Source organism: Asterias rubens, chromosome 6, assembly GCF_902459465.1.
Source record: "Asterias rubens chromosome 6, eAstRub1.3, whole genome shotgun sequence".
Taxonomy (NCBI): domain Eukaryota; kingdom Metazoa; phylum Echinodermata; class Asteroidea; order Forcipulatida; family Asteriidae; genus Asterias; species Asterias rubens.
Genome location: NC_047067.1, coordinates 17510442 through 17535372, shown reverse-complemented (window position 1 = coordinate 17535372; position 24931 = coordinate 17510442). Strand labels below are relative to the sequence as shown.

At 38.2% G+C, this 24931-nt stretch overlaps 1 protein-coding gene across 1 annotated transcript; it reads right to left on the bottom strand.

Annotated features, from left to right (window-relative positions):
- Positions 1-5160: 5160 nt before the first annotated feature.
- Positions 5161-19941, bottom strand: LOC117291187 (protein-glutamine gamma-glutamyltransferase K-like). Its single transcript, XM_033772773.1, has 12 exons — positions 18932-19941; positions 17754-17939; positions 15892-16121; positions 14721-14882; positions 13839-13988; positions 13145-13307; positions 12646-12761; positions 11948-12086; positions 11164-11388; positions 10092-10249; positions 8467-8678; positions 5161-7259 (listed from the first exon to the last, which is right to left on the bottom strand). The coding sequence occupies exons 1-12, from the start codon at positions 19266-19268 to the stop codon at positions 7118-7120; spliced, it is 2220 nt and encodes a 739-aa protein (XP_033628664.1). The 5' UTR covers positions 19269-19941; the 3' UTR covers positions 5161-7117.
- Positions 19942-24931: the final 4990 nt, after the last annotated feature.

Below are 24931 nucleotides of genomic sequence, written 5' to 3'. Positions count from 1 at the left end.
AAAAGTAAGAGGAGACGTGGCTCAATGGAAGGGCTCCGGACTCTACACCAAATGGTACGGGGTTCGATTCCCGGGTGTTATTTTACTACGTTTTGATTTAAAGTTGTTCATACGAAGGTTTAAAATAAAACTCGAACGCATATTAGTAAGAAGGAGCAGTGGCCCAGTGGAAGGGCTCTGGTCTCTGGACCGGAGGGTCCCGGGATCGAATCCAGCTCCAGAAAAATTGGAGACGTTTTAAAAATGTTTTATTTTTTATTTTTTTGAAACTTATATAAAAAAGAGCATAGGTTCGTTTTAAGTTTTAAGTTTAAAGTTTCTTTCCTCAGCGAGTGCTAGCGGTGAGTGCCACTGCGCGGTGTGTGCCACTGTCTGGTGAGTCGAGACTTCTCGGACGGCAACCGCGCTGCCACCACCGGGGTTCGAACCGGGGACCCTTTGCTTGGGAGGCCGACACCTACCCACGACACCCACTTGGGTCCCCCCAGGATAATTCGCATTTTAGACCTGATAAACCTTCGGTTCATACTTTACACAGAGAGCTATGGCATGGGATTTCAGTGCTTTATACTTAGTATATAATTGAATACTCATCATAGGATACTATGGTATGGGAATATCAATGCTTTAAACTTAGTGTATAATTTGCGAGTTGAATACTTTTCATAGGATACTATGGTATGGGAATATCAATGCTTTATACTTTACTTTATACTTGGTATATAATTTGCGAGGGGAACACTTTCCACATGATGCTATGGCATAGTAAAATCAGTGCTTTATACTTAGTAATTTCGAGTGAAATGCACAAGTTGTGGGCTGGTTACATAGGCATGGGAAACTCATTGGTTCGGACTTAAAACATATTTGAGTTAAAATATACACACTGTAAAGTTTAAAATGGGAAAAGGGGTACGCATGGTACTATGGCATAGGGAAATCCTTGCTTTGGACTTGGTAAATAATTTGCGAGTGGAAGGCATAATACGCTTTTACTGACGGGTATTGATAGTAGATAGGGGACTCTTGTGTTCGGACTTACAAAGTATTCGACGAGTTGAAGGCACACGCTGTAGGCATAAAGATAGACAGTTAGTTTAATTAATGGGGAAATGGTACGCATGGTACAATGGCATAGGGAAATCCTTGCTTTGTACTAGGTAAATAATTTGAGAGTGGAAGGCATACGCTTTACTGACGGGTAGACAGGGGACTCTTTGGTTGCGATTTAAAAAATTGGTGAGTGGATGGAAGGCACACGCTGTAAGTATGGCGCATTGGTTTACAAGGAAACATAGGCATAATAGGGGACTTACAAAATAATTATTTGAGTCGAAGGCACACGATGTAGGTATAGAAAATTAGTTCACAGGGGAAGTTGGTCTGGCATTTCGATGGGAATTGGGGATTGTCGGTCGCTGTGGAAAGGGTAGCGGGGTACACTGGGGTTGGGTGGCTGAGTCTTTAGTAGGCTAGCTGGGATCAACATGACGGCGGGAATATACTTCTTTGAATTTCCACCAGTGTTCTTGGTGGGTACTCGCCGACTATTTGAGACATTGTTATATCGAAAATCAGGCAATAAAAACAATTACATCAAAAAGTTACTAAGGTAGACGACTGAACCCAAGTTTTCAGGCGATTTTGAAAAACACAATTTTTTTCGGCAGATTTTTGAGAAAACGGCGTGGGGTATAACTTGACGTTTTTTCACCCTCAAAAAAAAAAATTATCTCGGATTTGCCTAAAAATTTAACCAAAGAAAGTTCTTTATGTGCAAAAGAGGCTCTACGGATTACAGATTTCTGGAACAATTGGAAGGGCCTCAAATTAATATTAATTTTAATCTTGATTTGGGGGCATCGAAAACTAGACAATATCTCAAAAAGTTGCCTACTACTCAGACCAAGGTTTTTCTGTGCACCTCGTCCTTCATTACACATCTGGATGAAATTTCAGACGATTAAAAAACTAAAAATAAAAAACCCGCCAGTTTTAATCAGACCATGTTCAGACTTTAAAAATTTACACTATCATTTGGCAGTATAGGTGGCAAACCAGTTTTAGATTTACAACTTGATATGAGAAAGGCAATCTGCAAAGGCTTAAACATGATGTATCAATTCTTTTGGATGGTAGGCCTACGACTCCGAATGTCAGAGCACCGGTCATTTTGGTTGGTAAACAGTTTACGACAGCTCAGTGTTTCATAACATGTAAACAAAAACTGACATAGAAACACGTAGGAGTGGCCGACACAAATTGAAGTAGATAATCTATTTAAGAACTACACAGAAAAGTCGATTGTTTCATCAGATCATGGAGGAATTCTTCATCCAGTATCTGATTGACGGCAAATTGGCAATGACAATGCAATGACCTATGCTCTAACGTTACAGCTACTTCCGGATTGCCGTTGTTTATGTTGAGCATGAAGGTGGAATAAAATTGCGACAAGAATTGCCCGTTTTATGGCAAACTAGGTGGTTACACGCCTTCTACGAGGCCTTCATCCTATTCTACATTATGAACTTGAATAAACTACACGATAAAGCTTACCCATAAAGACATTAAATCACATCAAATCATCGTAAGTATATTCACGGTGTTGACAAAATAAAGCATGGCTGGTGGCCATTTTGAATATCGAGTCACGGTATCAAGCCGTCGAGTACCCAGACCTCTACTATCTCTGTTGATGTTTATTTCGCGTAGCGTGGAAATCGGGTACCTGTCGGTTGCTTTAGCTGGTTCCAATCACCGGTGCCTGTCCAAGATCAAAGGGGCAAACTGGCTCCCGCAAGATCTCGCGGAATGATTCGAACTTCAAAAATGTGGTCAAATAATACAAATAAATAAAATCACAAGGCATAAGTCAAGCATTTTTTATCAATGTTTTGTGATTTTGTTTATTGGAATAGTACAATATAACACATTTGGCTTGATCAGAAATGTATAAGGTTAAATCACAATAGTTAAAGGCAGTGGACACTATTGGTAATTACTCAAAATAATTATTAGCATAAAACATTTCTTGGTGACGAGTAATGGGGAGAGGTTGATAGTATAAAACATTGTGAGAAACGACTCCCTCTGAAGTTGCCATAGTTTTCGAGACCTCAGATTTAGTGTGACAGGGATGTTTTTTTCTTTCATTACTATCTTGCAAGTTTGATTACCAATTAAGCTCAAATTTTCACAGGTTTGTTATTTTATGCATATGTTGAGATACACCAACTGTGAAGGCTAGTCTTCGACAATTACCAATAGTGTCCACTGCCTTTAAATAATGATAGTCCATTATACTATAATGTATGTTACATGAAACAGTTTCCATGCTACTAGACCATTTTTATATTATTTGGATGTTGATATCAATGAGGATTCTGGCCCTATGCTTCAGCATTGTGTAGGATTCTGGCCCTATGCTTTAGCACTGTGTAGGATTCTTCCCCCTATGCTTCAGCACTGTGTAGGATTCTGGCCCTATGCTTTATATTAGCACTGTGTAGGCTTCTGGCCCTATGCGTTAGCACTGTGTAGGATTCTGTGGTAAGTATCTTGTACTAACTTTTGAATTATTTGTTTATTTTTTTTTTATTATTATTTTTTTTTTCGGAAATTTTGTGGAGGAAAAAAGTTGTTGATCCTTCTTGATAATTCAATGTTTGTTGAAGATACACATCCCCCCAAAATTATACCAATGCAGTTACAGGAATCGATCACAACAAATGATGAGGCCAACAAAGGTCAACACGTTTGAAATTAAGAGTTATTATAATATGCACTGAAAAACCATGTCGTCTGCAGTTGCCGGCTAATCTAATATAATAAAAAATCTTAAAATTAAAAGCAGTGGACACTTTTGGTATACTAAAAATAATTATAAGCATAAAACCTTACTTGGTAACAAGTAATGGGGAGAGGTTGATAGTATAAGTGGACGAAGATTAAAAAAGTTTAAAACTTGAAATGCAGTGGCGTCTGGAAACTAGAACCAAATTGCTTACAGATTGGAATTGATCTTAATGATTAAAATGATTTTGTTTTCTTTTTTCGCTTTCTTCAACAGTTCAAACAACTTATCTGATTCTTCTCAAGGGTTGCTGTCAGATCTTCATTACCATCTTTAACGGAAGGCCAGCAGCATGGTGAAGCACAGTGACAAGACCCTCATTTAAGCTAATTACTCCAAAAAGAGATTGAACCCCCTGTTCTGTTCTGTAGTGTACTCAATTGTGATTTGGGAAAATGTTATTCTCTAAGGTGTAAATTATTCTCTGTTATTTACCTTCATAAAAAGCCAATGGTACAGCCAATGGTACAACCAATGGTACAGTCAACGTTACAGCCAATGGTACAGCCATGGTACAGCCAATGGTACAATCAATGGTACAGCCAACGGTACAGCCAACGGTACAGCCAATGGTACCAGTCAACGGTACAGCCATGGTACAGCCAATGGTACAGCCAATGGTACAGCCAATGGTACAGCCAATGGTACAACCAATGGTACAGCCAATGGTACGGTCAACAGTACAACCAATGGTACAATCAATGGTACAATCAATGGTACCATTCGGTTTACTCTTCCAAATACCATTCAGATTAATGTTCCGTATACCATTCGGATTGCTCTTCTAAATACCATTCAGAGTCCAGACTACCATTCGGATTACTCTTCCAAATACCATTCAGTCCTTCCTAAATACCATTTGGTTTACCATTGCGTTTAATCTTCCCATCTAGTTCTAATACCATTCAAGATACCATTTAGTTTACCCTCCTAATGGTTACCAACCGAATAATAATTACCACCTAATACCATTTATTTTACCATATAAATGTCCGATAACACCATTGGTTGAATGGTAATTGAAGGCTACTGAAAACCATTCAGATTACCATTAAGATAACACCATTTAATACCATACAATGGTAATAACAATGGTAATTTATATGGTACCGAATGGTACATTTTTATAAGGGATCTCAACATGGCTTATTGTCTGTCTGTGGTAGCTTACATAAAAGTAAAAGAAACATAATATTGCCATTTAGGCCCTTTTCGAAACCACGGCTTCGGCTTTGGATTTGGCTCAAGCTAGCTTGGCCCGCGGTTGTTTTGACAACTGCCATACATTTGCCTTAGCGCTCAGGGCTTCAGACGACAGGACGGAGCCTGAAGCCCGAATCCAAAGCCGAAGCCGTTATTTCGAAAAGGGCCTTAGATTATAGGTTATTAAAGATCTTATAAAGATATGATACAATGGGGGCAGCAGTGTACCAAATTCATTTTGCCGCCTGGGGTAGCTTATAAACAAAGCATTTTTTACATCCCCTTTGAGTGCAAAATATGAAACCAAAATTCAGATACAACTACTCAAATAATATACAAACAGTTATTTCATTAAAAAAATATGATACATTGGGGGCAGCAGACTACCTGTTCTGTACTTGACCAAAGTATTAACAATGGTGAAGTTTGCCTATTGACATTTTGGCACTTCAGTTTCAGTAATAACACATGCTCCTCTCTCTATACAATCTCAAAAAGATTCTCAAATTTTCCCACCCCTTTTTTCTAATTTTTGTTCAGAATTGGTAAGTTAAAACAAAATTGATTAGTTAGAATCTGAATGCTCATTGATTATTAAGTTCACAACAGTACTAGTCCTCTAGAGAAACATTTTGACTGAGACACTGTCCAAAAGTCAAGGAAATATCATATGAAGACCCTTCTAATCATTCTTGCTTATTTTGGTTGCAGCATTCAAAACTAGACAAGTATAAACATGATCTAAATCTCACACATAGTAATAACAGTTGATGGTGTTTTCACTTCAAATTTATCAGTGATGTCGAGTGAAACAAGTTGGTTGTCTTATAGAAGTTTTCATTTTCTTTCCATAATTCAGCAAATTGAATCAGCACAACGGTGGAATGATGGAAACAGTTTTGATTTTAAGAGCTTAAAGGGACACATTGCCTTGGATCGGGCGAGTTGGTCTATGAAAAGTGTTTGAACCTGTTATAAAACTTATATGATCAGAAAGATGTATTAAATGTAGAACATATAATGATCCACACAGACACGCCTCAAAATTGCACGGTTTTTCTTTTACATCATGAACACGGCACGCCATTTTATGGAGTAAGTTTTTGACTCCACAAAATGGTCAACAGTGTTGGTTCGTGTGGATCATCATATTCTACATTAAAATCATCTTTCTGATCCTATAAATTTGATAACAAACAGGTTCAAACACTTTTCATAGACCAACTCACCCGATCCAAGGCAACGTGTCCCTTTAAGTGGGCATTGAATTTTGTGAAATTTTCATTGCAGAGAGGGTTTTAGTTTTTGCCTTTTTTAGGGGAAACTTTGAACCAAAGGAGTAGACGCCATCTTCCTCCCTGGTTTTAAATTAAATAACAGTGTAAAAGCTACCTTCCCTTTTAAACACCTGATACTAATTCTTATGATTATCTAATCAAAGCTGTCCTAACAGGTAGCCACCTTTGTCCTTCAGAATTGGAACAAACCAACAGTTACTGCCTTACAGACGTCTAACGGTAATTCTAACTAGTCTGTGTATCTATAACTCTAAAGGCCTTGTTACACAGGGCAATTTTTACAGGCAACTTGGAGGCAACCAACTGCACTGCACGCAAAGAGAACAACAGATTTGTCCACACTATTTTACTGTCTCCAAGAAAGACACGTGGAAATTGACATGTGAATGTTTGTTCTTCTTGGAGATTGCCTGGGCCTGGTTGCCTGTAACTCGCCTGTGTGACATGGCCTTAATTCTCCACGACAAGAGCCCCCATTTTCATAGCTCTGCTTACTGTGAACATGGAGGAATGAGTCATACCATAAGCAAGTAATAAGCATGTACTGTAGCAGAAAATGTACACATGCATACTTCACATTACTTAGCATTCTTTGATTTCACGGCTAGTACAGAAGTTCAGAGGTAACCCTGTAAGCTGAAACAGGTGTTTGTAAGCACTTTTAAGTAAGCAAATAGCCATTACTGAAGTAGACCTTAAAGGAGAAGTCACAATTCTCGGCTTCACTTTGATGACTTCCTCTGCTTAGCGTTCAACTCTTTTATCTCTGAATATCCAACTCCAACTCACCAGTGACCTGTGAGAGTTGATCTGATTCGAATGTGATGACCAGAGTCCTCTTCCCTGCTTTGACTGGATACACACTAACCGTTCTGCTGGTTGTGTCTTTTGCTTCAATCACCCTGTAGTCAAAATAAAATTCAGACAAGAAAAGAAAACAAAGAATAATTTACAAATTGTAATAAAACTCTCTGTTTTGTGACATAACAGTCATTTACAAATTCCTTTAAAAAACCCTGTCTACTAGAAACTTCTTCAAAAGTAAAGACAAAACAAATACAGTGCTTTTCCATTTGCTATATCAATCCTCTAGTTTGTCTCTAGTCACTGTACTAATTAGGTTTCAGGTTTCAAGTTTATTTGTTTGTCCCAAGTATCAAGATCAGTCTGATACATTTACAATCTACAAATAGAACGTAGTTATTCAAACTCAATTTACAAAGCTACTGCAGCTGAGCCCACTGAGAAGCAGATATTTTAAGCATGGTCCCCCAACAGGCTTGCTCTTTGAGCACAAGAGCCATAAGAGAACAAAGTAATTTTGAGGGCAAAATACATGGCATGAGGCGGGGGCTCAATCAGCAAGCTGTATTCAACATATTATACAGAAGAACTTACCTAAACCATGGAGGTCCATGCCTAAACACAATGCAAAAATATACATACAAAGGAAAAACACTACAGATCACTTATCAGGTCAGAAGGGTAAATAAATACTACATGAAAAGCAAGCTATCAGCAAGTAAGTTTGAAATAGGATAGATTTAAATAATCTTTTGAAAGTGGAGAGACTTGTGGAAGTTTGTGTTGAGGAGGAAACAAGTTCCAGAGCTTGGCTCTATTGAACATTTCAGTATTTTGAGCTAAAAATGGAGAGTTAAAATTTGAACTTGGTAAACTACTGTGACAGAAATTGCTACCCCCTGGATAACTGCCATTGCAACAGCCGGCGTGAGAACGCTCGAGAGAGAGAGAGAGAGAGAGATTGGACCGAAAGTATAGACTGTTGCGTTGCGCTCACGTCAGCTGGAAAATGTTGGCCTGGAGGCAAGATAACTGACTCTTTGCATTTTTTTTTGTGCAAGGTTATAAGTTGTGTTACACAAAAAAGTTGCTGAGTTCAGTGAGTGCATTAAATGGTCATGCTTTTTTCTTGAAGAATAAATAAATCAGTGTGTTTCACATCGAACGGAATTTGAGTTGGTTTGTTTTCTGCCTGCGTTTGGCTGCAGAGCAAACAAAGGACCCGTTGGCAGTAGGCTATACTACTAATAGCAGTGTGTGGAAGCAATACACACAATTGTTACTTTCCAAACAAAATAATCTCACCCATGTTGGATATTTGTAGGAGCCAGCAAACCGCGTCCTTCAATGTCAAACTCACAGTGGGTGAGTTTCTTCTCCAGTGGACTGGTAAAACTGATCTCTACTTCTATTTTACGTCCAAACTGTATGGCTTCATCTGGATTGATCAGCTTGACCTCAAGGTCAGGTGTACGTAGGCGAAAATCTTCTTCATCCCCAAAGTCCTGGCCTGTTTCCTATCAAGATTAAAGAAATAGGCATATTACGTAATAATTATGATTACACTAGACCGTTCCTTTGGAATCAGTTACCCTCACACATTCAGGATAGTGGCACTATGGACATATTTTAAGGCACTGGACACTATTGGTTATTACTCAAAATAATTGTTTGCATACAACCTTTCTTGGTGACGAGTAATGGGGAGAGGTTGATGGTTTAAAACATTGTGAGAAACAGCTCCCTCTGAAGTGCCATAGTTTTTCAAGGAATAAGTGATTTTCCACGAATTTGATCTCGAGACCTCAGATTTAGAACTTGAGGTCTCGAAATCAACCATCTAAACGCACACAAGTTCTTGTGACAAGGGTTATTTTTCTTTCATTATTATCTCGCAACTTCGATGACCGATTGAGCTCAAGTTTTCACAGGGTTGCTATCTTATGCATGAGTTGAGATACACCAACTGTGAAGGCTAGTCTTTGGCAATTACCAATAGTGTCCACTACCTTTAATGGTATATAGTATAAAACATTGTGAGAAACGGCACCCTCCAAAGTAACGTAGAGAAAGAAGTAATTTTCCTCTAAAATATTTGAATTTGATATTTGAGACCTCAGAATTGGATTTTCAGATCAAGCATTTGACAGCTAACAACTTCGTGTGACAAGGGTGTTTTTTCTTCCATTATTATCTCGAAACCTTGATGACCAATTGAGTTCAAATTTTCACAGGTCTGCTATTTTGTAATATTATGAGATACTCCAAGTGAGAAGACTGGTCTTTGACAGTTACCAAAGGTGTCCAGTGTCTTTAAAGACAGCGCCTTGAGTACCTTGTTGGTAGATACATGCGCTGTATAAGACTTTGATATTATTACTATGACATTTGTTTCAAACAGTTTTTTAGTAGTCTTTTTTATCTTTTCTTTCCCTTCATCTTACTGTTCCCTCTTCTCTCTTGTCTGTTCTCTTCTCTCTTGTTCTATATAGGTACTATTTTCTTTATGTGCTTTTATGTGCAACGGCAGGAAAATGTGTGCTCAGGTATGCTATTCATTCAGATGCAACTTATTCTATTCTTGCAGTCACCCAATAGAAAATGACAAGCAGTATAATAAGTCTCTTGCTCTAGGAAGCAAGTGTCACGGATTAGAACCTGTATAGGTAGCTCTTTGGTTAAGGTTGGCAGACACGGCAGAAGAGGGGTTGATTTGCAAGAAATTTTACACAAGTAAGATTTTCTGTAAATTTGGTTCTTCCTTCTCGCTGTTCCTTACATTTCCCCTCTTTTTTGCCCAAATTCAGGAGGGCAGTTGTCCCTCTGCCCCTAGGATTGAAAAGAAGGAAGGAGAATCGATTTTAATTCATTTTGTTCTTTCTTTTTTGAATGAATCTTTTTACATGAAAAGTTTACAAAGAGCAATTTACCTCAACATGGCCGACAACAGTCATTTTCAAACCTGTCTGATCCACCAATTTGTCCAAGTACTCGTCAGAATCCACATGGTATATTACTCGTTTTGATTCATTGGGTCCAAGAATAAATTGTCTTGTTGGTTCTGTCTTGATCTGCTTAGCGATGACACCTGGAAAGATAAAAATAAAAAGAGAAACAAACCATAATTTCATTGATCTTATGTAATTTTTTCCCACTCTGGGGCATAATATTCACTGGGCAAAGGTGAGTGCCCAGCCGTCGATTTCACCAAACTCTTCCTAACTTAGGATCTTAGGACTTGGGTCAAGTTAAGTTCCATATCCATAGCAATAGGACGCATTCAACCATACCTAAGAATTGGATAAATCCTAGTGTTCCGTGAATTTGGCTGCTGCATTGTTAGACCCGGGGGAACAGGGGAGCAACTGCTATCCCAAATCCGTAAAAATAGTGGGGGAAATTGGGACAGAGCAAGGAGAGAGAGAGAAAACTAGACAGAGAAAGCAAAACAGACTTTTTACCCACTTTCAGAAATTGAAATTTGTGTCGATTTTTGTGCAAAATTCCTCTCTGTCCCCCCTACAAAAGAGTTTCCATGTGCCAAGTTGAGTTTTGTTTTCTTATTTAAAAAAACCTTTCATTTGTCATGACAATTGAAGAAAACATTCAACATGTTCAATTGTCTTTAACTTCACAAACTGACTCGTGGTTTTTTTAAATTGTACTAGCCATCCTGAGGAGACACGATAAAGGAGACACCTCAATAATATAGTCTTAATCAATTACACAGATCTTTCATCCTACATCTTCATTTCCATGTTACTCGTAAAATTTTTCCTCAAGCAGTCTTTCTTCAAATAAAGCAATTATCCCTTAAACCAAGTCATCTTTACTCCAATCTCAAGTCATCTGTAAGTTTTCATCATACAAGACTAAAAAATCAGTATCAACACTTGAGTGTTGTCTGGTTGTGACTGCATGCAAATCAGTTCAACAACGTCCCAACCCTACCCCAAAAAACTCATAAAGTAGCCAGAGAACCAGAAAAGAAAAATTGCATACCTGTATAGTAACATGAATGCAGAGCAAAGTTGATTGAAATAGTTCTTTGCTCTGAACTTTTGTTTTCCACTAGGATGGGGATTTCAAAATCTGCGCCAATGTACACATTTGGGGTGACTTCCACACTCATGTCAACATCGTCTGTGGTATTAGGCACGTCATATACAAAGGGCTTGCTTCCATATCCAGCTGCTAACTTCACGGCGGCTCGTTCCTCATCAGAACCTTAGTCGTGAAAAAAAAAAGAAGCTAGTTCAACATCGGCAGTGATTGAAATAGAGAAACTGTGTCTGCAAAACATATACAAAAATGATCATTTTGCAGACAGCATTCCTTTATGTACAACATTTGAAAAGCTGCTGAACGGCTGTGTGAGAGAAAACAGGGTGTTGTATTTCTTTTCAGACCATCTAGGCATCAATGTTTGAAGAATGAACAATATTCAAGAATGCCATAATCACCTTGATAAAATGCATTAGGCCTACTCTCGATAAAAAAAACTATGTAGAACACTTTCAAAGTGTTTTTATACGACTCAAATCCTTTGTTGGAAATATATTTGAACATCTCCAAGGCCCGAACAGCTTCATAGCTGAAATGTTTTCAATCATTGTTTAACAGTTTTCTTGCCTGATGTATTTAAGCATAATGTATTTAAACAATGGATGAGTACTTTCATTCAATGTCAGCTAAATGCAGAAAGTGACCAATTTCTGATTCCAACCATAGCAACTTCTGAAAGATTTCTCAAGAAAGTTTTCCCCGTTTTCACAAAACTGCCTACCATCTTTGTACTTGTAATCCAGTGTCAGGTCTCTTCGATCTTTCTTCCCAACTTCTTTTGTACTGATGTTCCTGCCGACTACATGATTTTTGACACGCAAACGTATAAAATCATCAAGCAATTCAACACTGCTTTTCACCTGCAAGTAAGTGGTGAAGTTATCAGGGTGTGGGTTTTAATTCCGCACATAACATTAGCAATATTGTCAGCTTCAAGAATGTTGACAAGGATTTTTGTTAGAAATCTGCTTTCTTGATTGTTCCATTTGAAATTTCAGAATAAACAGACGATGACAAATATGACTAAGAAAATCAATCAACAATTACATATGCTCTGCACAAAGTAGCTAAGCATAAAATAATAATGCTTACCAGAATAAGACTACCAGCCAAAATAACATATCAAATGTCTGTAACAGGTATCCTGCTGGCTGATTTTTGCTTAGCAATTAATTGTGAAGCAACATTTTCTGCTCCAGCAGCTGGGGCCAGAATGGAAAAGTATATCTTAAAGAAGGCAGGGGTGGATTTCACAAAGAGTTAAGACTTGTCAAATCTCGCGTTAGGATGAGTTACTCGTCCTAACTTAGGACTACCCTTAAGTTTTTAATATCTCCTTGAACTAGTCCTAAGTTATTAGGCCTATTGTAGAGTCCTAACTCTTCGTGAAATCGACCCCAGGTTCCCTTTTGTACTTGCCTCCCAATTGACAATGTCCCCGTTGACTTCAGCAAAGACAAACTTTGCATCATATGGGTAGTAGACGTGGCCATCTTTGATTGCCTTAACTGAGCAGGGCCCAGTGCAGAAAATACCTGTCCAGAAACAAAACGAAAGTTTTATAGTTTAGTGAAGCAAAACAATTACTACTAGCGGGATGCTGCGCGAAGCGTGTACCCCTCTCTCTCCCCGTCCCATAATCACGCGCCTCCTTGCCTCATCCCGTCCCCACTATCCCGTGCGTTGGCATTGTGCGTTGCTTGCCACTGTTCGCCCATAACGCATGTTTTCCAGCTTCAGGGGGGGGGGGGGGGGGGGGGCCCCTAATGGTTCTTTCCCAGTCTCGTTTATACCTGTTCTAATATTTTCTAGTTTTGCGCGGGCCCCGCTTATAGTGGCTCTATCCCCATTCTTACGGAGTGAACTGAAATAAAACCTGTACAGCTTAAATTTAACAAAGGCTCTGATGTCTTCTTACCCTCGCTTGTCTCTTGTGGTGTTGCATCCACTGCTTGCCAGCCCCCAAACCCTGCTGGAAGATCCGGTCGAGTCATCCAACACTCATTCCACACATGAAAGTTCCACACAGAATCGTTGTTGTAGAAATCTGCTGGAGTTCCATCAGGTGAAAAATGTTTGTCCTAAAGGCGAGAATGAAGAGAAGAGTGAAATAAAAATGAGTTGTCTAAATGTCCAAAGCCCCAAACCTATGACGTAGCTCCTCACTATACATGTCATAGACATGACCAAAAAGTCTTCCCTCCCTCATTTGGGCAGAGCACAAAAATCCATTTGGATAGTGATTTGGTACACTTTGGGGCAAGCCCTACAATGTCTCTCATTGTTTTAAATCCTTCATTATCTGTTACTGTTGCTGTGTGTTATTGATGTTTTTAAAGTCTGAAAGAATAAATAAAATAGACAAGAAAAACATATGAATAGAGAAAGCAAAGAAAGATCCTTTAATTAGTATGAAATTTGTACTTGTCTGATTGGAACATTTTAAAGTGACAGGTACAAAAGAGTTTGTATTGCGCTTTAAATTGTTCAGTTTTTTAACTGGCACTTGTGAGAAAGCAAAATTGAGAAACAAATCAGCTGATAGCTACAAAGGAGATTCAAGAAATTTGATGCAGTGTACATGTAAATGAAAGAACTGGGGAAAAACTCACAATGGTCAGGCTGCTATCGGTGTCATGAGCTGATGAGTAGTTGGTTACACTCCTGGAAGGAATGCCAAGACATCTCAAGACAGTTGTCAAGACTCCAGAAAACACCCAGCATTGCCCGTAGCGAACTGGAGCTTTACTTTCTAAGTGCTTCTGCAAATTCAACAATAAGTTTTGGTATTTGATGACATCATCAGAGAAATAGCAATTTTACCTTAGGATCCAAAAGTTTGAGATCCCAAAAGCAATCTTTAAAATTGTTCAGTAATTTGTATTTTTTTTTATAGTTGTGTTCCTTAATACCACATTTTTATTACTAAATTTTTTGATATTTGTAGTATGCAATATACTGCGACGTTTTGATTTTGGTTTTTACAATAGTTTAGCGGAATTGAATCAAATTCATAAAATTCTTAAAATTGAATCAAATTATACCTCATTATTTTTTTATTGGAGTTGTAAGTAACCAATGTCGGTCATCTCTACCAGCAACGTTTAGTGATGTGATTAAAAAGATCTTACACAGCAGGCCAAAGATAAGAGTTTGTATTGAAGAATAGTAATATTAATATCAAAGTCTATTGCAAAGTATCTGCGCTTAGTATACTATACATTATACAGAAAGATGGGTTATTGAAGTTATGAATTATGAGGTTCTTGCGTTACACAACACATGGGAAGAACGGCTTTACGTCCCATCCGAAGGACGAAGCAATGGTCAAGTGTCTTGCTTAAGGACACAAGCGTCACGGCTGGGGGATTCGAACCCACACTATGCTGATCATAAACACCAGAGTATTCGGTGATCTTAACTGCTGCATGGTCACGACACTTCCACAAATAAAAGGCTAAACCCAAAACAGAACTTTGAGAATCATGCTTTACCTCAAGAATGGCTTGGCTTCCAGTCCATTTTGTGGGTCTGGTATGGGGTGAATAGTCCCCACCCCATTTGCCTGACAATACTCCATTGTCATCTTGGGAATTAACAGCTGCTGACATGGTACGAGCAACAAGGACAGGGCTTCCTAAAGCACCTTCTTTCACCTGAAACAAAGAATAACAAATCCAGACAAAATAAAGAATAGTTCAACAATTACTTTCTACATAAAGGATTTACAAAGACTAATACATCCTTCAAAAGAATTTGAAAACGAATTACTGTTGCAATCAAATGGGGATCTTTCAATTGAAAACAGAAGATTATGGGACAGTAGCTAGCCCTGGCGACCTTACATTTCATTTTATACTACAGTGACGTCCTGGATATCAGGGTCCATAAACCTTCATAACCTGAATCTTACTGGCAAGAAGCCACTAATTTCAACAGATTCACGTTCCACATGGCAGCATACATTTTTCTGCGGTGGGTTATGGTTTCATATACATGTATTCTTAACAAATCTGTAATTTTTGTGAATAATGCAGCTCCCAACAAAAAGAAGTTCCCGTTTTTTATCGTTTTCTCAGAGTCTGCCGTGCGTACACAAGACGAATAACGCGCATAGCTTGCGTTGCATTTGCGCGTTACCACTGTACATGCAGTCAAGATAAGGTGACCAGCAAGAGTTACATTAACTTATGTCTTGCGTCTTGCACGCAAATGTATACGTGTATGCATGGCAGCAGACAACACTGTGAGAATACAATCACAATGGAAATTTGTTCACGTTGGGAGCTGCATTATTTCACGAAAATGACGGACATGTGAGGAATATATAATGACCAAAACCTACCGCAGAAAAATGTAAGCTGCCATGGAATGTGAATCTGTTGAAATTAATGGCTTCTTGCAAATAAGATTTACAAATAAGAGTTACAAAGCTTTGAAAATTTTCCGCCCCAGAAATGGGCCCTAATATTAAGACCCTGTATCTGTGTACAGCACAGAGGAAGAGTCCTTTATAGGGCTAGGACAGTAGCTAGCATGCAGCACTTTAACATAGGTAAGTTAATTTGTTAAAGGGCATGCTCATATTTCTGAGAATCAACAGATTTTACCCAGTATGTCTGCTCAGCAAGTATCTCTAGGTCTTCCAATTCCAAACAACCTTACATGTTTCTTCAAGAGGTACATCACAGCTTCGAAGACCTTCTCCTCAAATTGGTTAAAACCCCAGGGTCGACTAGCCGGCTGGGCCGAGTTTCCGTACCAGATCAGTCCCTGCTCATTCAAGACGTACTCTTCCAGTTCCTTATCATCCTGAAGATACACTTGATCCTCCTCACACCAAGGATTGAATAAGAGATAGATGGATTGAAGCTCCACATAATTGGCAACGCTAGCTGATGATCCAAATTGAAAAAAAAATTTAAAAAAATATAAAAAATTAATAAACGATTTAATAGGTGTAAAGTTTGCATCGGGGGTAAAGAATATTCATTTTGGATTTTTACCAATGAACACCGATTCGATTTGTGTCAGCACTGGATACTCTAACAATTTCTTATTTACCCGAGTTCTGTGAAGAAAAAAAATCACAGGCTTAATACTCAGGTGGGATTAGAACCCACGACCTTTGCAATTATTTTTTTATTTTATTTTTTTATTCCATAATGCAACAAAATACATACAAATATGAAATACAGAGCAGTGTCATACCATCTAGACCACTCAGAGATTGTCTGGTGGCTAAAGGCAAATCGAATTCTATGTGTAGTGGTTTTACATATACCAAACCTTGATTGGAAAGAATGCAGAGTGCTGCATACAAAAAACGATTAGCACCTCTGGTAGAATTTGAATTAGCCCTGATTGGTGCAAGCCTGTTCTCACACATGCAGTACACTGATTCCTGGTATAGAGTCTATCTTACAGACTCCATGTGGATAGACCATAAATTATATATAAGAACTAGAGGGCGCACTGGTGATCCTTCGTGCACAAACGCCACGGGACCGCAAGATGACAAGCGCATTACTCTGCACGCGCGTTGAATATAAGTACACGTTTGAGTTTTTTTTTTATTGAACGCTCACGCGATGCTGTTTGTTCAACTTACAAAATGGCCGCACAAACACACGCTGTGAGATGCCAGTTTTGTCAACTTAGAAAATGGCCCCCTGTGCGCATGCCGGGGCGCGTATATAGGCAAGTGCGCTCTCTAGTTCTTATATATAACTCTATGGGATAGACTCACTTTTAATGTTGCATGTGTATCATCCTACATATACTTCATGCATGGAACTGGGACAGTGTCTGAAAAATTACTGATGGCGCGCAAGGACTATCCGGCAAAGGGATGGCGCAAGACAGCATTTTAGCACCCATGACCTGCATTCTAGAACAGGTGTCTTAACCCTCAGACCATTAGCAGTAGGCTGGCAAACTGTTAACTGAGTTTTGCATCAGGCACATGATCTAGTTTTCAAATAAAAAATTACTAGGTTCACGAGATGACCATGTCTGCCCTGTTCATACATGTTAATGATCAGCACAATATCTGATGCTGAAAGAGTCAAACCATCTAGGTGAAAATATAACCAACATTTTAAAGACACTGGACACCTTTGGTAATTGTCAAAGACCAGTCTTCTCACTTGGTGTATCTCAACACAAGCATAAAATTTAAAAACAGTGAAAATTTGAGCTCAATTGGTCGTCAAAGATGCAGGATAATCATAAAAGAAAAAACACCCTTGTCACACGAAGTTGTGTGCTTTCAGATGCTTGATTTCGAGACCTCAAAATCTAATTCTGAGGTCTCAAAATCAAAAATCGTGGAAAATTACTTCTTTCTTGAAAACTACGTAACTTCAGAGGGAGCCGTTTCTCACAATGTTTTATACCATCAACCTCTCCCCATTACTCGTTACCAAGTAAGGTTTTATGCTTATAATTATTTTGAGTAATTACCAATAGTGTCCACTGTCTTATAAGTGATGGAACGAAAATTCTCGATGCAAATATTGGTTTACCTGCAACCTTAGCGTGCACAGCGAGTGAGTACTCTCCAACCAGGGCATCAGGATCTGAAGTTATAGACACAGTCAACGTGTCTTCTGTCTTGTCCAATATCTTAACCTCCCACTGTTTGCCTCCTGAAGAGGGACCACCGGTCGATGCATAGACGCGCGTTCTCTTCTGAATCACCGGATTGGACCCTTGAAGACAAAACAAGACAAACTTCTTAAACATGAAGATCATTTAATAAATAGATGCTGGGGTTGTGAATCTTAAAGGTTAGAGAGGATAATAAATAATCAAATGGTTAATTTATGCCAATTTATCTACTTGTGTCTACAAAATGGGGATCTTAAGGCACGTTGACACACATTGGTTAAAGGGAAAGACCAGTATCCACACTTTATGTGAACAAGTGAAAAATAAAACCTGTGAATGTTTGAGCTCAATCCACCATAAAAAGTTAGACAAAAAGCCTTATATAATGTATGTATCAAGTTTCAGACTTGTAAAATAAAAGTATGTCAGTCACTTTGTATCCAATTCCATCCGTGCCCAAGTCATGTGGGCACAAAAATCAAGTACACTTGATGATTAACAGAGAGATTTTGCACAGTGTTTTCTGGCACGTTTTTAGGGGCAGTTTTAGAAGCAGGTCACAACCCATAGGGACTCTCTACATACCCTGCCAAATACATCAGAATGCAACAAGGGATTGTTGTTACTTTGTGCAGCCATGTTGTTTGTGTCGGGACTGTGATTAAGGGTCTTTGCCCTGCTATATGCAATGCAACAGTATGCACATAAGTGTATTGGTGACTTTGCTTGTATGTATGGACCATGAACTCTGCCAAATGCACCAAAGTGGACTGCCAAGTTCAACAATATGCAACACCAATATGAAGTCACTTAGTCTGATTGCAACAAATTCACTCAGTCAAAAAATGACACCCGAGTTGACTGCCGAATGCAACAGATTACAACATTTAGTTCCATTTTGTGCGTATTGTTGCATTTAGAATGGTTAGGGTTGTTTTTGTCTACTCTAAAGGCCGAGTTATAGTCGGTCGCGCGATGGTCGGGCGTCGGAAATCTAGACGGGCGATCATAAAAAGACACGGTTATAAACCGGCCTTTATGATTCAGATTTAGAAGACCTACAAGAAAGAGTTTTTAAAAATGTTTCACTTACCTATCTTAAAATCAAATGTGATTTGGTCAGTACTGTCATCGTAACTCCGATTGAGTTTTAACAAGAAGGTAAATGCTTGCCCTCTCCTTATCACTAGACCTTTTATTCCATCAATCTCATCGGTGTGATGCTCCTTTGCATTCACATCTTTCTTCAAGTCCAGGCTGAGGATCTTCAACTGAGTCCCATCTGGAAGAGGCGTTGGAGATCTTGGTCTACAAACCTCAGGAACTGTGATGTGGCGGACTGTTCGACGACCGATATCACCCGAGCCGGGTTGATTTCCAGATCTCACTACGACAACGACAGGTGCTTTAGTGCTGGAACCGCTTCCCATCTTTTAAAAGGATATTCTGATGAGAAGTTCTCTGGTGAAGCAGCAAGATTGCCAAATGCAAAGTGCCTGTCCAAAAAAGAAGGCTGATCTTTCTCTTTCAACTATAACCTTTCAAGCTTTACTATGGAGGAACGAGCATGGACAAAAGTACAGCTTTAACAAAAAGGGGTAGTTATTGTAAGCAATGTGTTGAGTGAGATCTTTAAGATTCTATCTGATGGTCACCATCAGTGAGCAGATAGTGTCCAGAAAAAGCCCAGCTCATAATACTCTCACACTGCATTTCCGAACACCTGTGTAGATAATGGTAACTATCAACAAATACTCTGCCTAGGTGTATGGAGAGCTGCCAATACACACTTGCTTGTAAATAATTATACAACACAACAAACATGAACAGGTAACTAAGTGAAACACCAGACCCAGGGACGACAAGGGGCTGATGCCAACATGCGCTGTTCAAGATGGCTCATGAAAAGGCACGCCATTGATGGTGCCATACGTGTGCCCATTGCAGTACCCTGTACCTGTAGGAAATTCTTACCCATGAAAGAAAAGTTGTTTTTTGTTAGAACATGTTGCATGAGGGATACAATGTCTGAAATGGGCGGTGATGTGTGACCACTCTTAGCCAGAGCTGAAGAGCAGGCAGCAATCCCTTCATCTTGGGGAATGTTGGTGTAATAAACCTTTTGTTTTGCCGTCTCCTTTTTTCCCCATAGCCTTTTAGCCTGAGCCTCATTCACTAATATAAATTACTTTTTACCCAACCTCACCACCCTCGATGTTGTCCTTTGTGTTTCCATATTCTTGCTTGTGGTCAAGCCAGCCCCTTCCCTTCACCCCCCCCCCTTTTTGTCCCCCTATTCATTGTTTACCCCCTGCTTTTTTATGTATGCTTTCTAACCCCATTCATGTATTTCCACTTCACTGCTTATGTTTCACTTAGTTACCTGTTCATGTTTGTTGTGTTGTCATTTAGCTTTCGAGAAAGACTTGGTAGGGTCGAAACGTCAGGCCATTAACTATTTTTTGCATTTATACTCTCGGTCCATTTGGTTGGTAAGTTGTTTGCAACAGCTAATTCTATTTTCTCAAATAATTATACAGTCAGACATTGTATGGGAACCACACACAGGCCTAGTGTTGCACTAGATTGTTTGAGGCCATTGCTATGGAAATATCACCAAAGCGCCATTCAATCGAGTTGAACTTCACAAAGCAGGCAAGCAATACACACATATTGAATGCACACAAGGTCCTTGATAATATTCTATAAAACCATTTGTATTTCATATTTCTTTTATCACCCACAGCATGCCAATTCAGGTAGCAACAACAGTTTTGTGTTGTTTTGACAACGACATATGCACCCCTGGTTGTTAGGGAACTGGAACAAACATTTTGTTTACGTTTTGCATGGTAAACAATGCTGTGCAAATAAAATCACATTACTTTTCAGTTTGGCTCTGTAACAGTTAAGTACAACTGTTGCTGTTAGCAACACCAATGCAACCACAACACTGAGCTTAAACATTTCCCAAAATTCATACTGGATGAATAGCGTGAGTGGGCGACACACATTGAACAAATTAGAACAGTTTTGGAACTAGAAAAACCTTGTTGAAAACTTTTGTTGAGAACCAACCAACCAGTTCTTTTTATAGCCACCACCTCTATTAAAATAGATCAACTTCTTGGGGTAGCGTTTATACATGATTGAACACAGCAAACAAACTTGACCTGGGGATCAATTTTCATGAAGTTGGTCGAAACTGTTTTCATAGCCAGTTTCTTTGCAAAATAAACAGCAATTGATACCTGTTAAAGCAAGATATTTCTATACTATAAGCCAGTCTTGTGCTTCAAGAAATGAGGCCCTTGATGTTCAGTCTTTCTGTACAGTGTTACAATAAATTAAACGTACTGGACACCTTAGGTAATTGTCAAAGACCAGTCTTCTCACTTGGTGTATCTTAACATATGTATAAATTAACAAACCTGTGAAAATTTTAGCTCAATCAGTTGTCGAAGTTGTGAGATAATAATGAGAAAAAAACACCCTTGTCCCACAAGTTGTGTGCTTTCAGATGATTTCAAAACCTCAGCTGAGGTCTCGAGTTCAATTCAAATATTTTAGTGAGAAATTACCTCTTTTTGAAAAACTATGTTACTTCAGAGGGAGCGGTTTCTCTCAATGTTTTATTCTATCAACAGCTTGCCATTGCTCGTAACCAAGTAAGTTTTTATATTAACTAACAGTGTCCAGTGCCTTTAACGAGAAAGAAACCACACTGTGTAACAAAACTTCAATTAGATCATCAAATTTGATTTTATTATTTAAGGTAACATTCTTAAATGTGACCAATCATAATCATTAATGTTGTTGCCACAGGAACAATTAGACAGCAATAACTTATACACACCTAGTACAATACTGAATACAGGATTGAGTGCTTAGCACTCCAAGTGCTACTCATTTGATTTAACTGTTTGTTAGTAGGTAGGTCATTGCTCCATTGCATAAGAAAGATCATGCTTAGCAAAAATGGGCTACCAGCCAATATTGTTTCATGATCATTGCTTAAGACTGGTTCCCTTAATTGTTAACTGGTAATATAACTTGTAAAGCAACACTTCTGCTTAACAGTTTTAATGAAATGGAGATGATCATCTACCCTGTACTTGTTTATTGTTTGTTCGCCATTGTTTAAATGATTCACTAGAAATTCACATTTCCCTACTTGGGGCACTTTAACAATAAAAAAACTGCCTTGTCCTTAAAAGACCCCGGTTTAGGGGTTAAAGGCAATTTCAATGGTTAACAAACTGAAAATGAATATTCATCTGAAGGTTTAGGGCTAGGTACTAATAAATGTGTCTGTCTTTGACTTGTGTTATTATTAATTTCTTTCTTAAGTTATGATTTAATCAACTCACTTGCAAGATAATGCAAGTAAACATTTGTATGACTATTACAATACTGAACTAGCTTTGATCTTACAAGTCTAAAACATGTTGATTGAAAACCGTAAAAACTCATCGCAGGTTTTTTTTTTCTCAATTATTCCTTGCGACTCTGGTGACCAATTGAAGTCAAACTTTCATGTTTTCTCATTTCATGTGTATGTTTGGGTCACTTAGCGTACGGATGCTGGTTTTGGCTATTATTAGAGATTGTTGTCCAAGTGCTTTAAACAAGTACTCCTAAAAAAACTCTAACAATGGCACAATTTTTGTGTTGGTAAAACAGCTCGCAAACAGGTACAAGAAAGATACTTAAAGACACTGGACAATATTGGTAATTCTCAAAGACTAGCCTTCACAGTCGGTCTATCTCAACATATGCATTGAATAACAAACCTGTGAAAATTTGAACTCAATTGGTCGTCAAAGTTGCGAGATAATAATGAAAGAAAAAACACCCTTGTCACACGAAATTGTGTGCTTTTGAATGGTTGATTTCGAGACCTCAAATTCTAAATCTGAGGTCTCGAAATCAAATTCGTGGAAAACTATGTCACTTCAGGGGGAGCCGTTTCTCACAATGTTTTATACTACATGTATCTACAGCTCCCCATTACTTGTCACCAAGTAAGGTTTTGTGCTAATAATTATTTTGAATAATTACCAATAGTGTCCACTGCCTTTAAGTACTTTAGTTTAGTTTTGATTAGTCATTACTGAGGAATATTCTCCTTCAAATAATAACACTAACAAACATCCCAAAGAATAAGACACTGTACAAACATGTACATGTATATGCAGCATTCAAAAATCAGTTTAAATAATCTTTAAATTAAAAGTTTAAAATGACATTGTGTTTTACATGTACTGTTAAAGGGAGAAGTGTATTAATTACAATTTTAACTTGAGTTATAGAATCAATCAAATAATGCATTTGATTTTTTTTTTTATCTTAATCTTCACCTTTCACTGGTGAAGAAGTGAATATTGAAATTGAAAATAAATCACTGTCTAACCTACTCCAAAAAAGGCTTTAAAGTATAGTCTTGAGTAAGAAACAATTGCATATTTCCTTTTTTGTATAAAATTTTAAACTATTCAGCAAGGCTCTGAATGCCCAGCATTTCAGGCTTTTTATCACTAGCATAGAGCTAACCTAAGTTAACATTAACATTGTACAGCACTTGCTCTGAACAGAACTTTGCTTTGTTAGTCAAACAGTTGTGTTCGCTGCACAAACCAAATCGTCAGGAACAGATTGATGGGATAGCCATTAAAGTACTGAAATTAAGCCCGGTTCATACTTCCTGCGGATGCAAATGCGATATGACTGTTGACGTCACAAATTCGCAACAAATAATTTGCATCAGTTGAAATGTGTTCAACTCTCTTACAAATATTGCAATGAAAATAGAGTTTTGACGTCAAATTCACGCCAAATTCGCATCGCATTCCCATTCGCATTCACAGGAAATATCAACCGGGCTTACTGCAACTTTATAGCGAGGGAAAAAAAAAAATGAAATCGTCTTTGGTTGTCCTTTGGTTGTTATTTAGAGAAAAAAGAGAATGGTGTCTATGAATGACCCAAACACCAAACAATTTGAGAAGGACAACATACCAATTTGCAAATTCATGATGCACACATACCCTTTAAGTGACATTAACCCATGTCATAAAGCTGTGTACTCATCTGCAGACCAGAACTGCCGGCTAACCTTTGCTTTGCAGACAGTACACACAACTTACCAAACTAGAATTCTACTCTGGGCACTCTGTGAGCAATATAAAACTGGCCTCTGCTCTAAGTGTTTATAGACCTTTTGCATATACGTCATAGATTGCACATACGCTTTTAAAGCTACCATTTTGGTGATCACATTCACGCAAAAAAAAAAGAATTTGAAACCATTACAAATATTTGACAGATTCAAGGGGGAACTTTGTTATCATTTCCGGAACTGGCCAATGCAGTGTCCCTTATTGAATGCATGTACCAAGATCACTTTCATGAAAAAATGAAGGGAGGAAAGGGGATTTGGAGATTATAACGGGAAGATTTTATTTTGCAAATTTATTGCGAATGTGGAGATAATTTTTTATAGGGATTGGCTCAATATGCGTCTTGTGTCTTTTGCAATCACTCTTCATTGTCATGATCATATTGCAACAACAGTATACATCTAACTCATGCTCAAAATCATTTTAAAACCAGCAGTGATGAAATCCAATATTTCTTTTGTAAACTTTTCACAATGTAGACACAAATTAGCACTATGTCTTTTAAATCTCAAGTAATGAACAAACTTTTTAAAACTTCTTCTTTTCACTGCAGTTAATTTTTATTGAATATTCTTGTGCGAAAGAAAACATGCACTGGTTTTAAGGCAGCCCGAAACAATCCACATTTATTGAGTCAAGCTTATAATCGTTGTCACGTTCGATGCTATACTCTAAATTATAACATCAAGGGCTAAGATACATTATTTTCCCATGAGTTGCCAGAATACAACACCAATATACATTTTATGACTGGTGTCCTGCTCATTTCTGCCCAGCATAAAATTGCAAAGCCTATTTTCTGCCAAAGCAGCTCTATGAAAATGGACCCGGTGTCTTCCGAGTCATCAATAAAGATTTTTTAAAATTTCACTGGCACCGAAGGTTGGAATTGAACACTACCAGAACAACATACA

What these genes read in the sequence shown, in the direction of transcription:
- LOC117291187 (XM_033772773.1), bottom strand. Translation starts at nt 19,268, where the DNA reads ATGGGAAGCGGTTCCAGCACTAAAGCACCTGTCGTTGTCGTAGTGAGA. An exon ending in CACATTTGATTTTAAGATAG is followed by an intron (nt 17,940 to 18,931) that starts GTAAGTGAAACA and finishes TTTGTCTTCAAG; the next exon opens with GGTCCAATCCGGTGATTCAG. An exon ending in ACCACAAGAGACAAGCGAGG is followed by an intron (nt 12,762 to 13,144) that starts GTAAGAAGACAT and finishes GTTTCTGGACAG; the next exon opens with GTATTTTCTGCACTGGGCCC.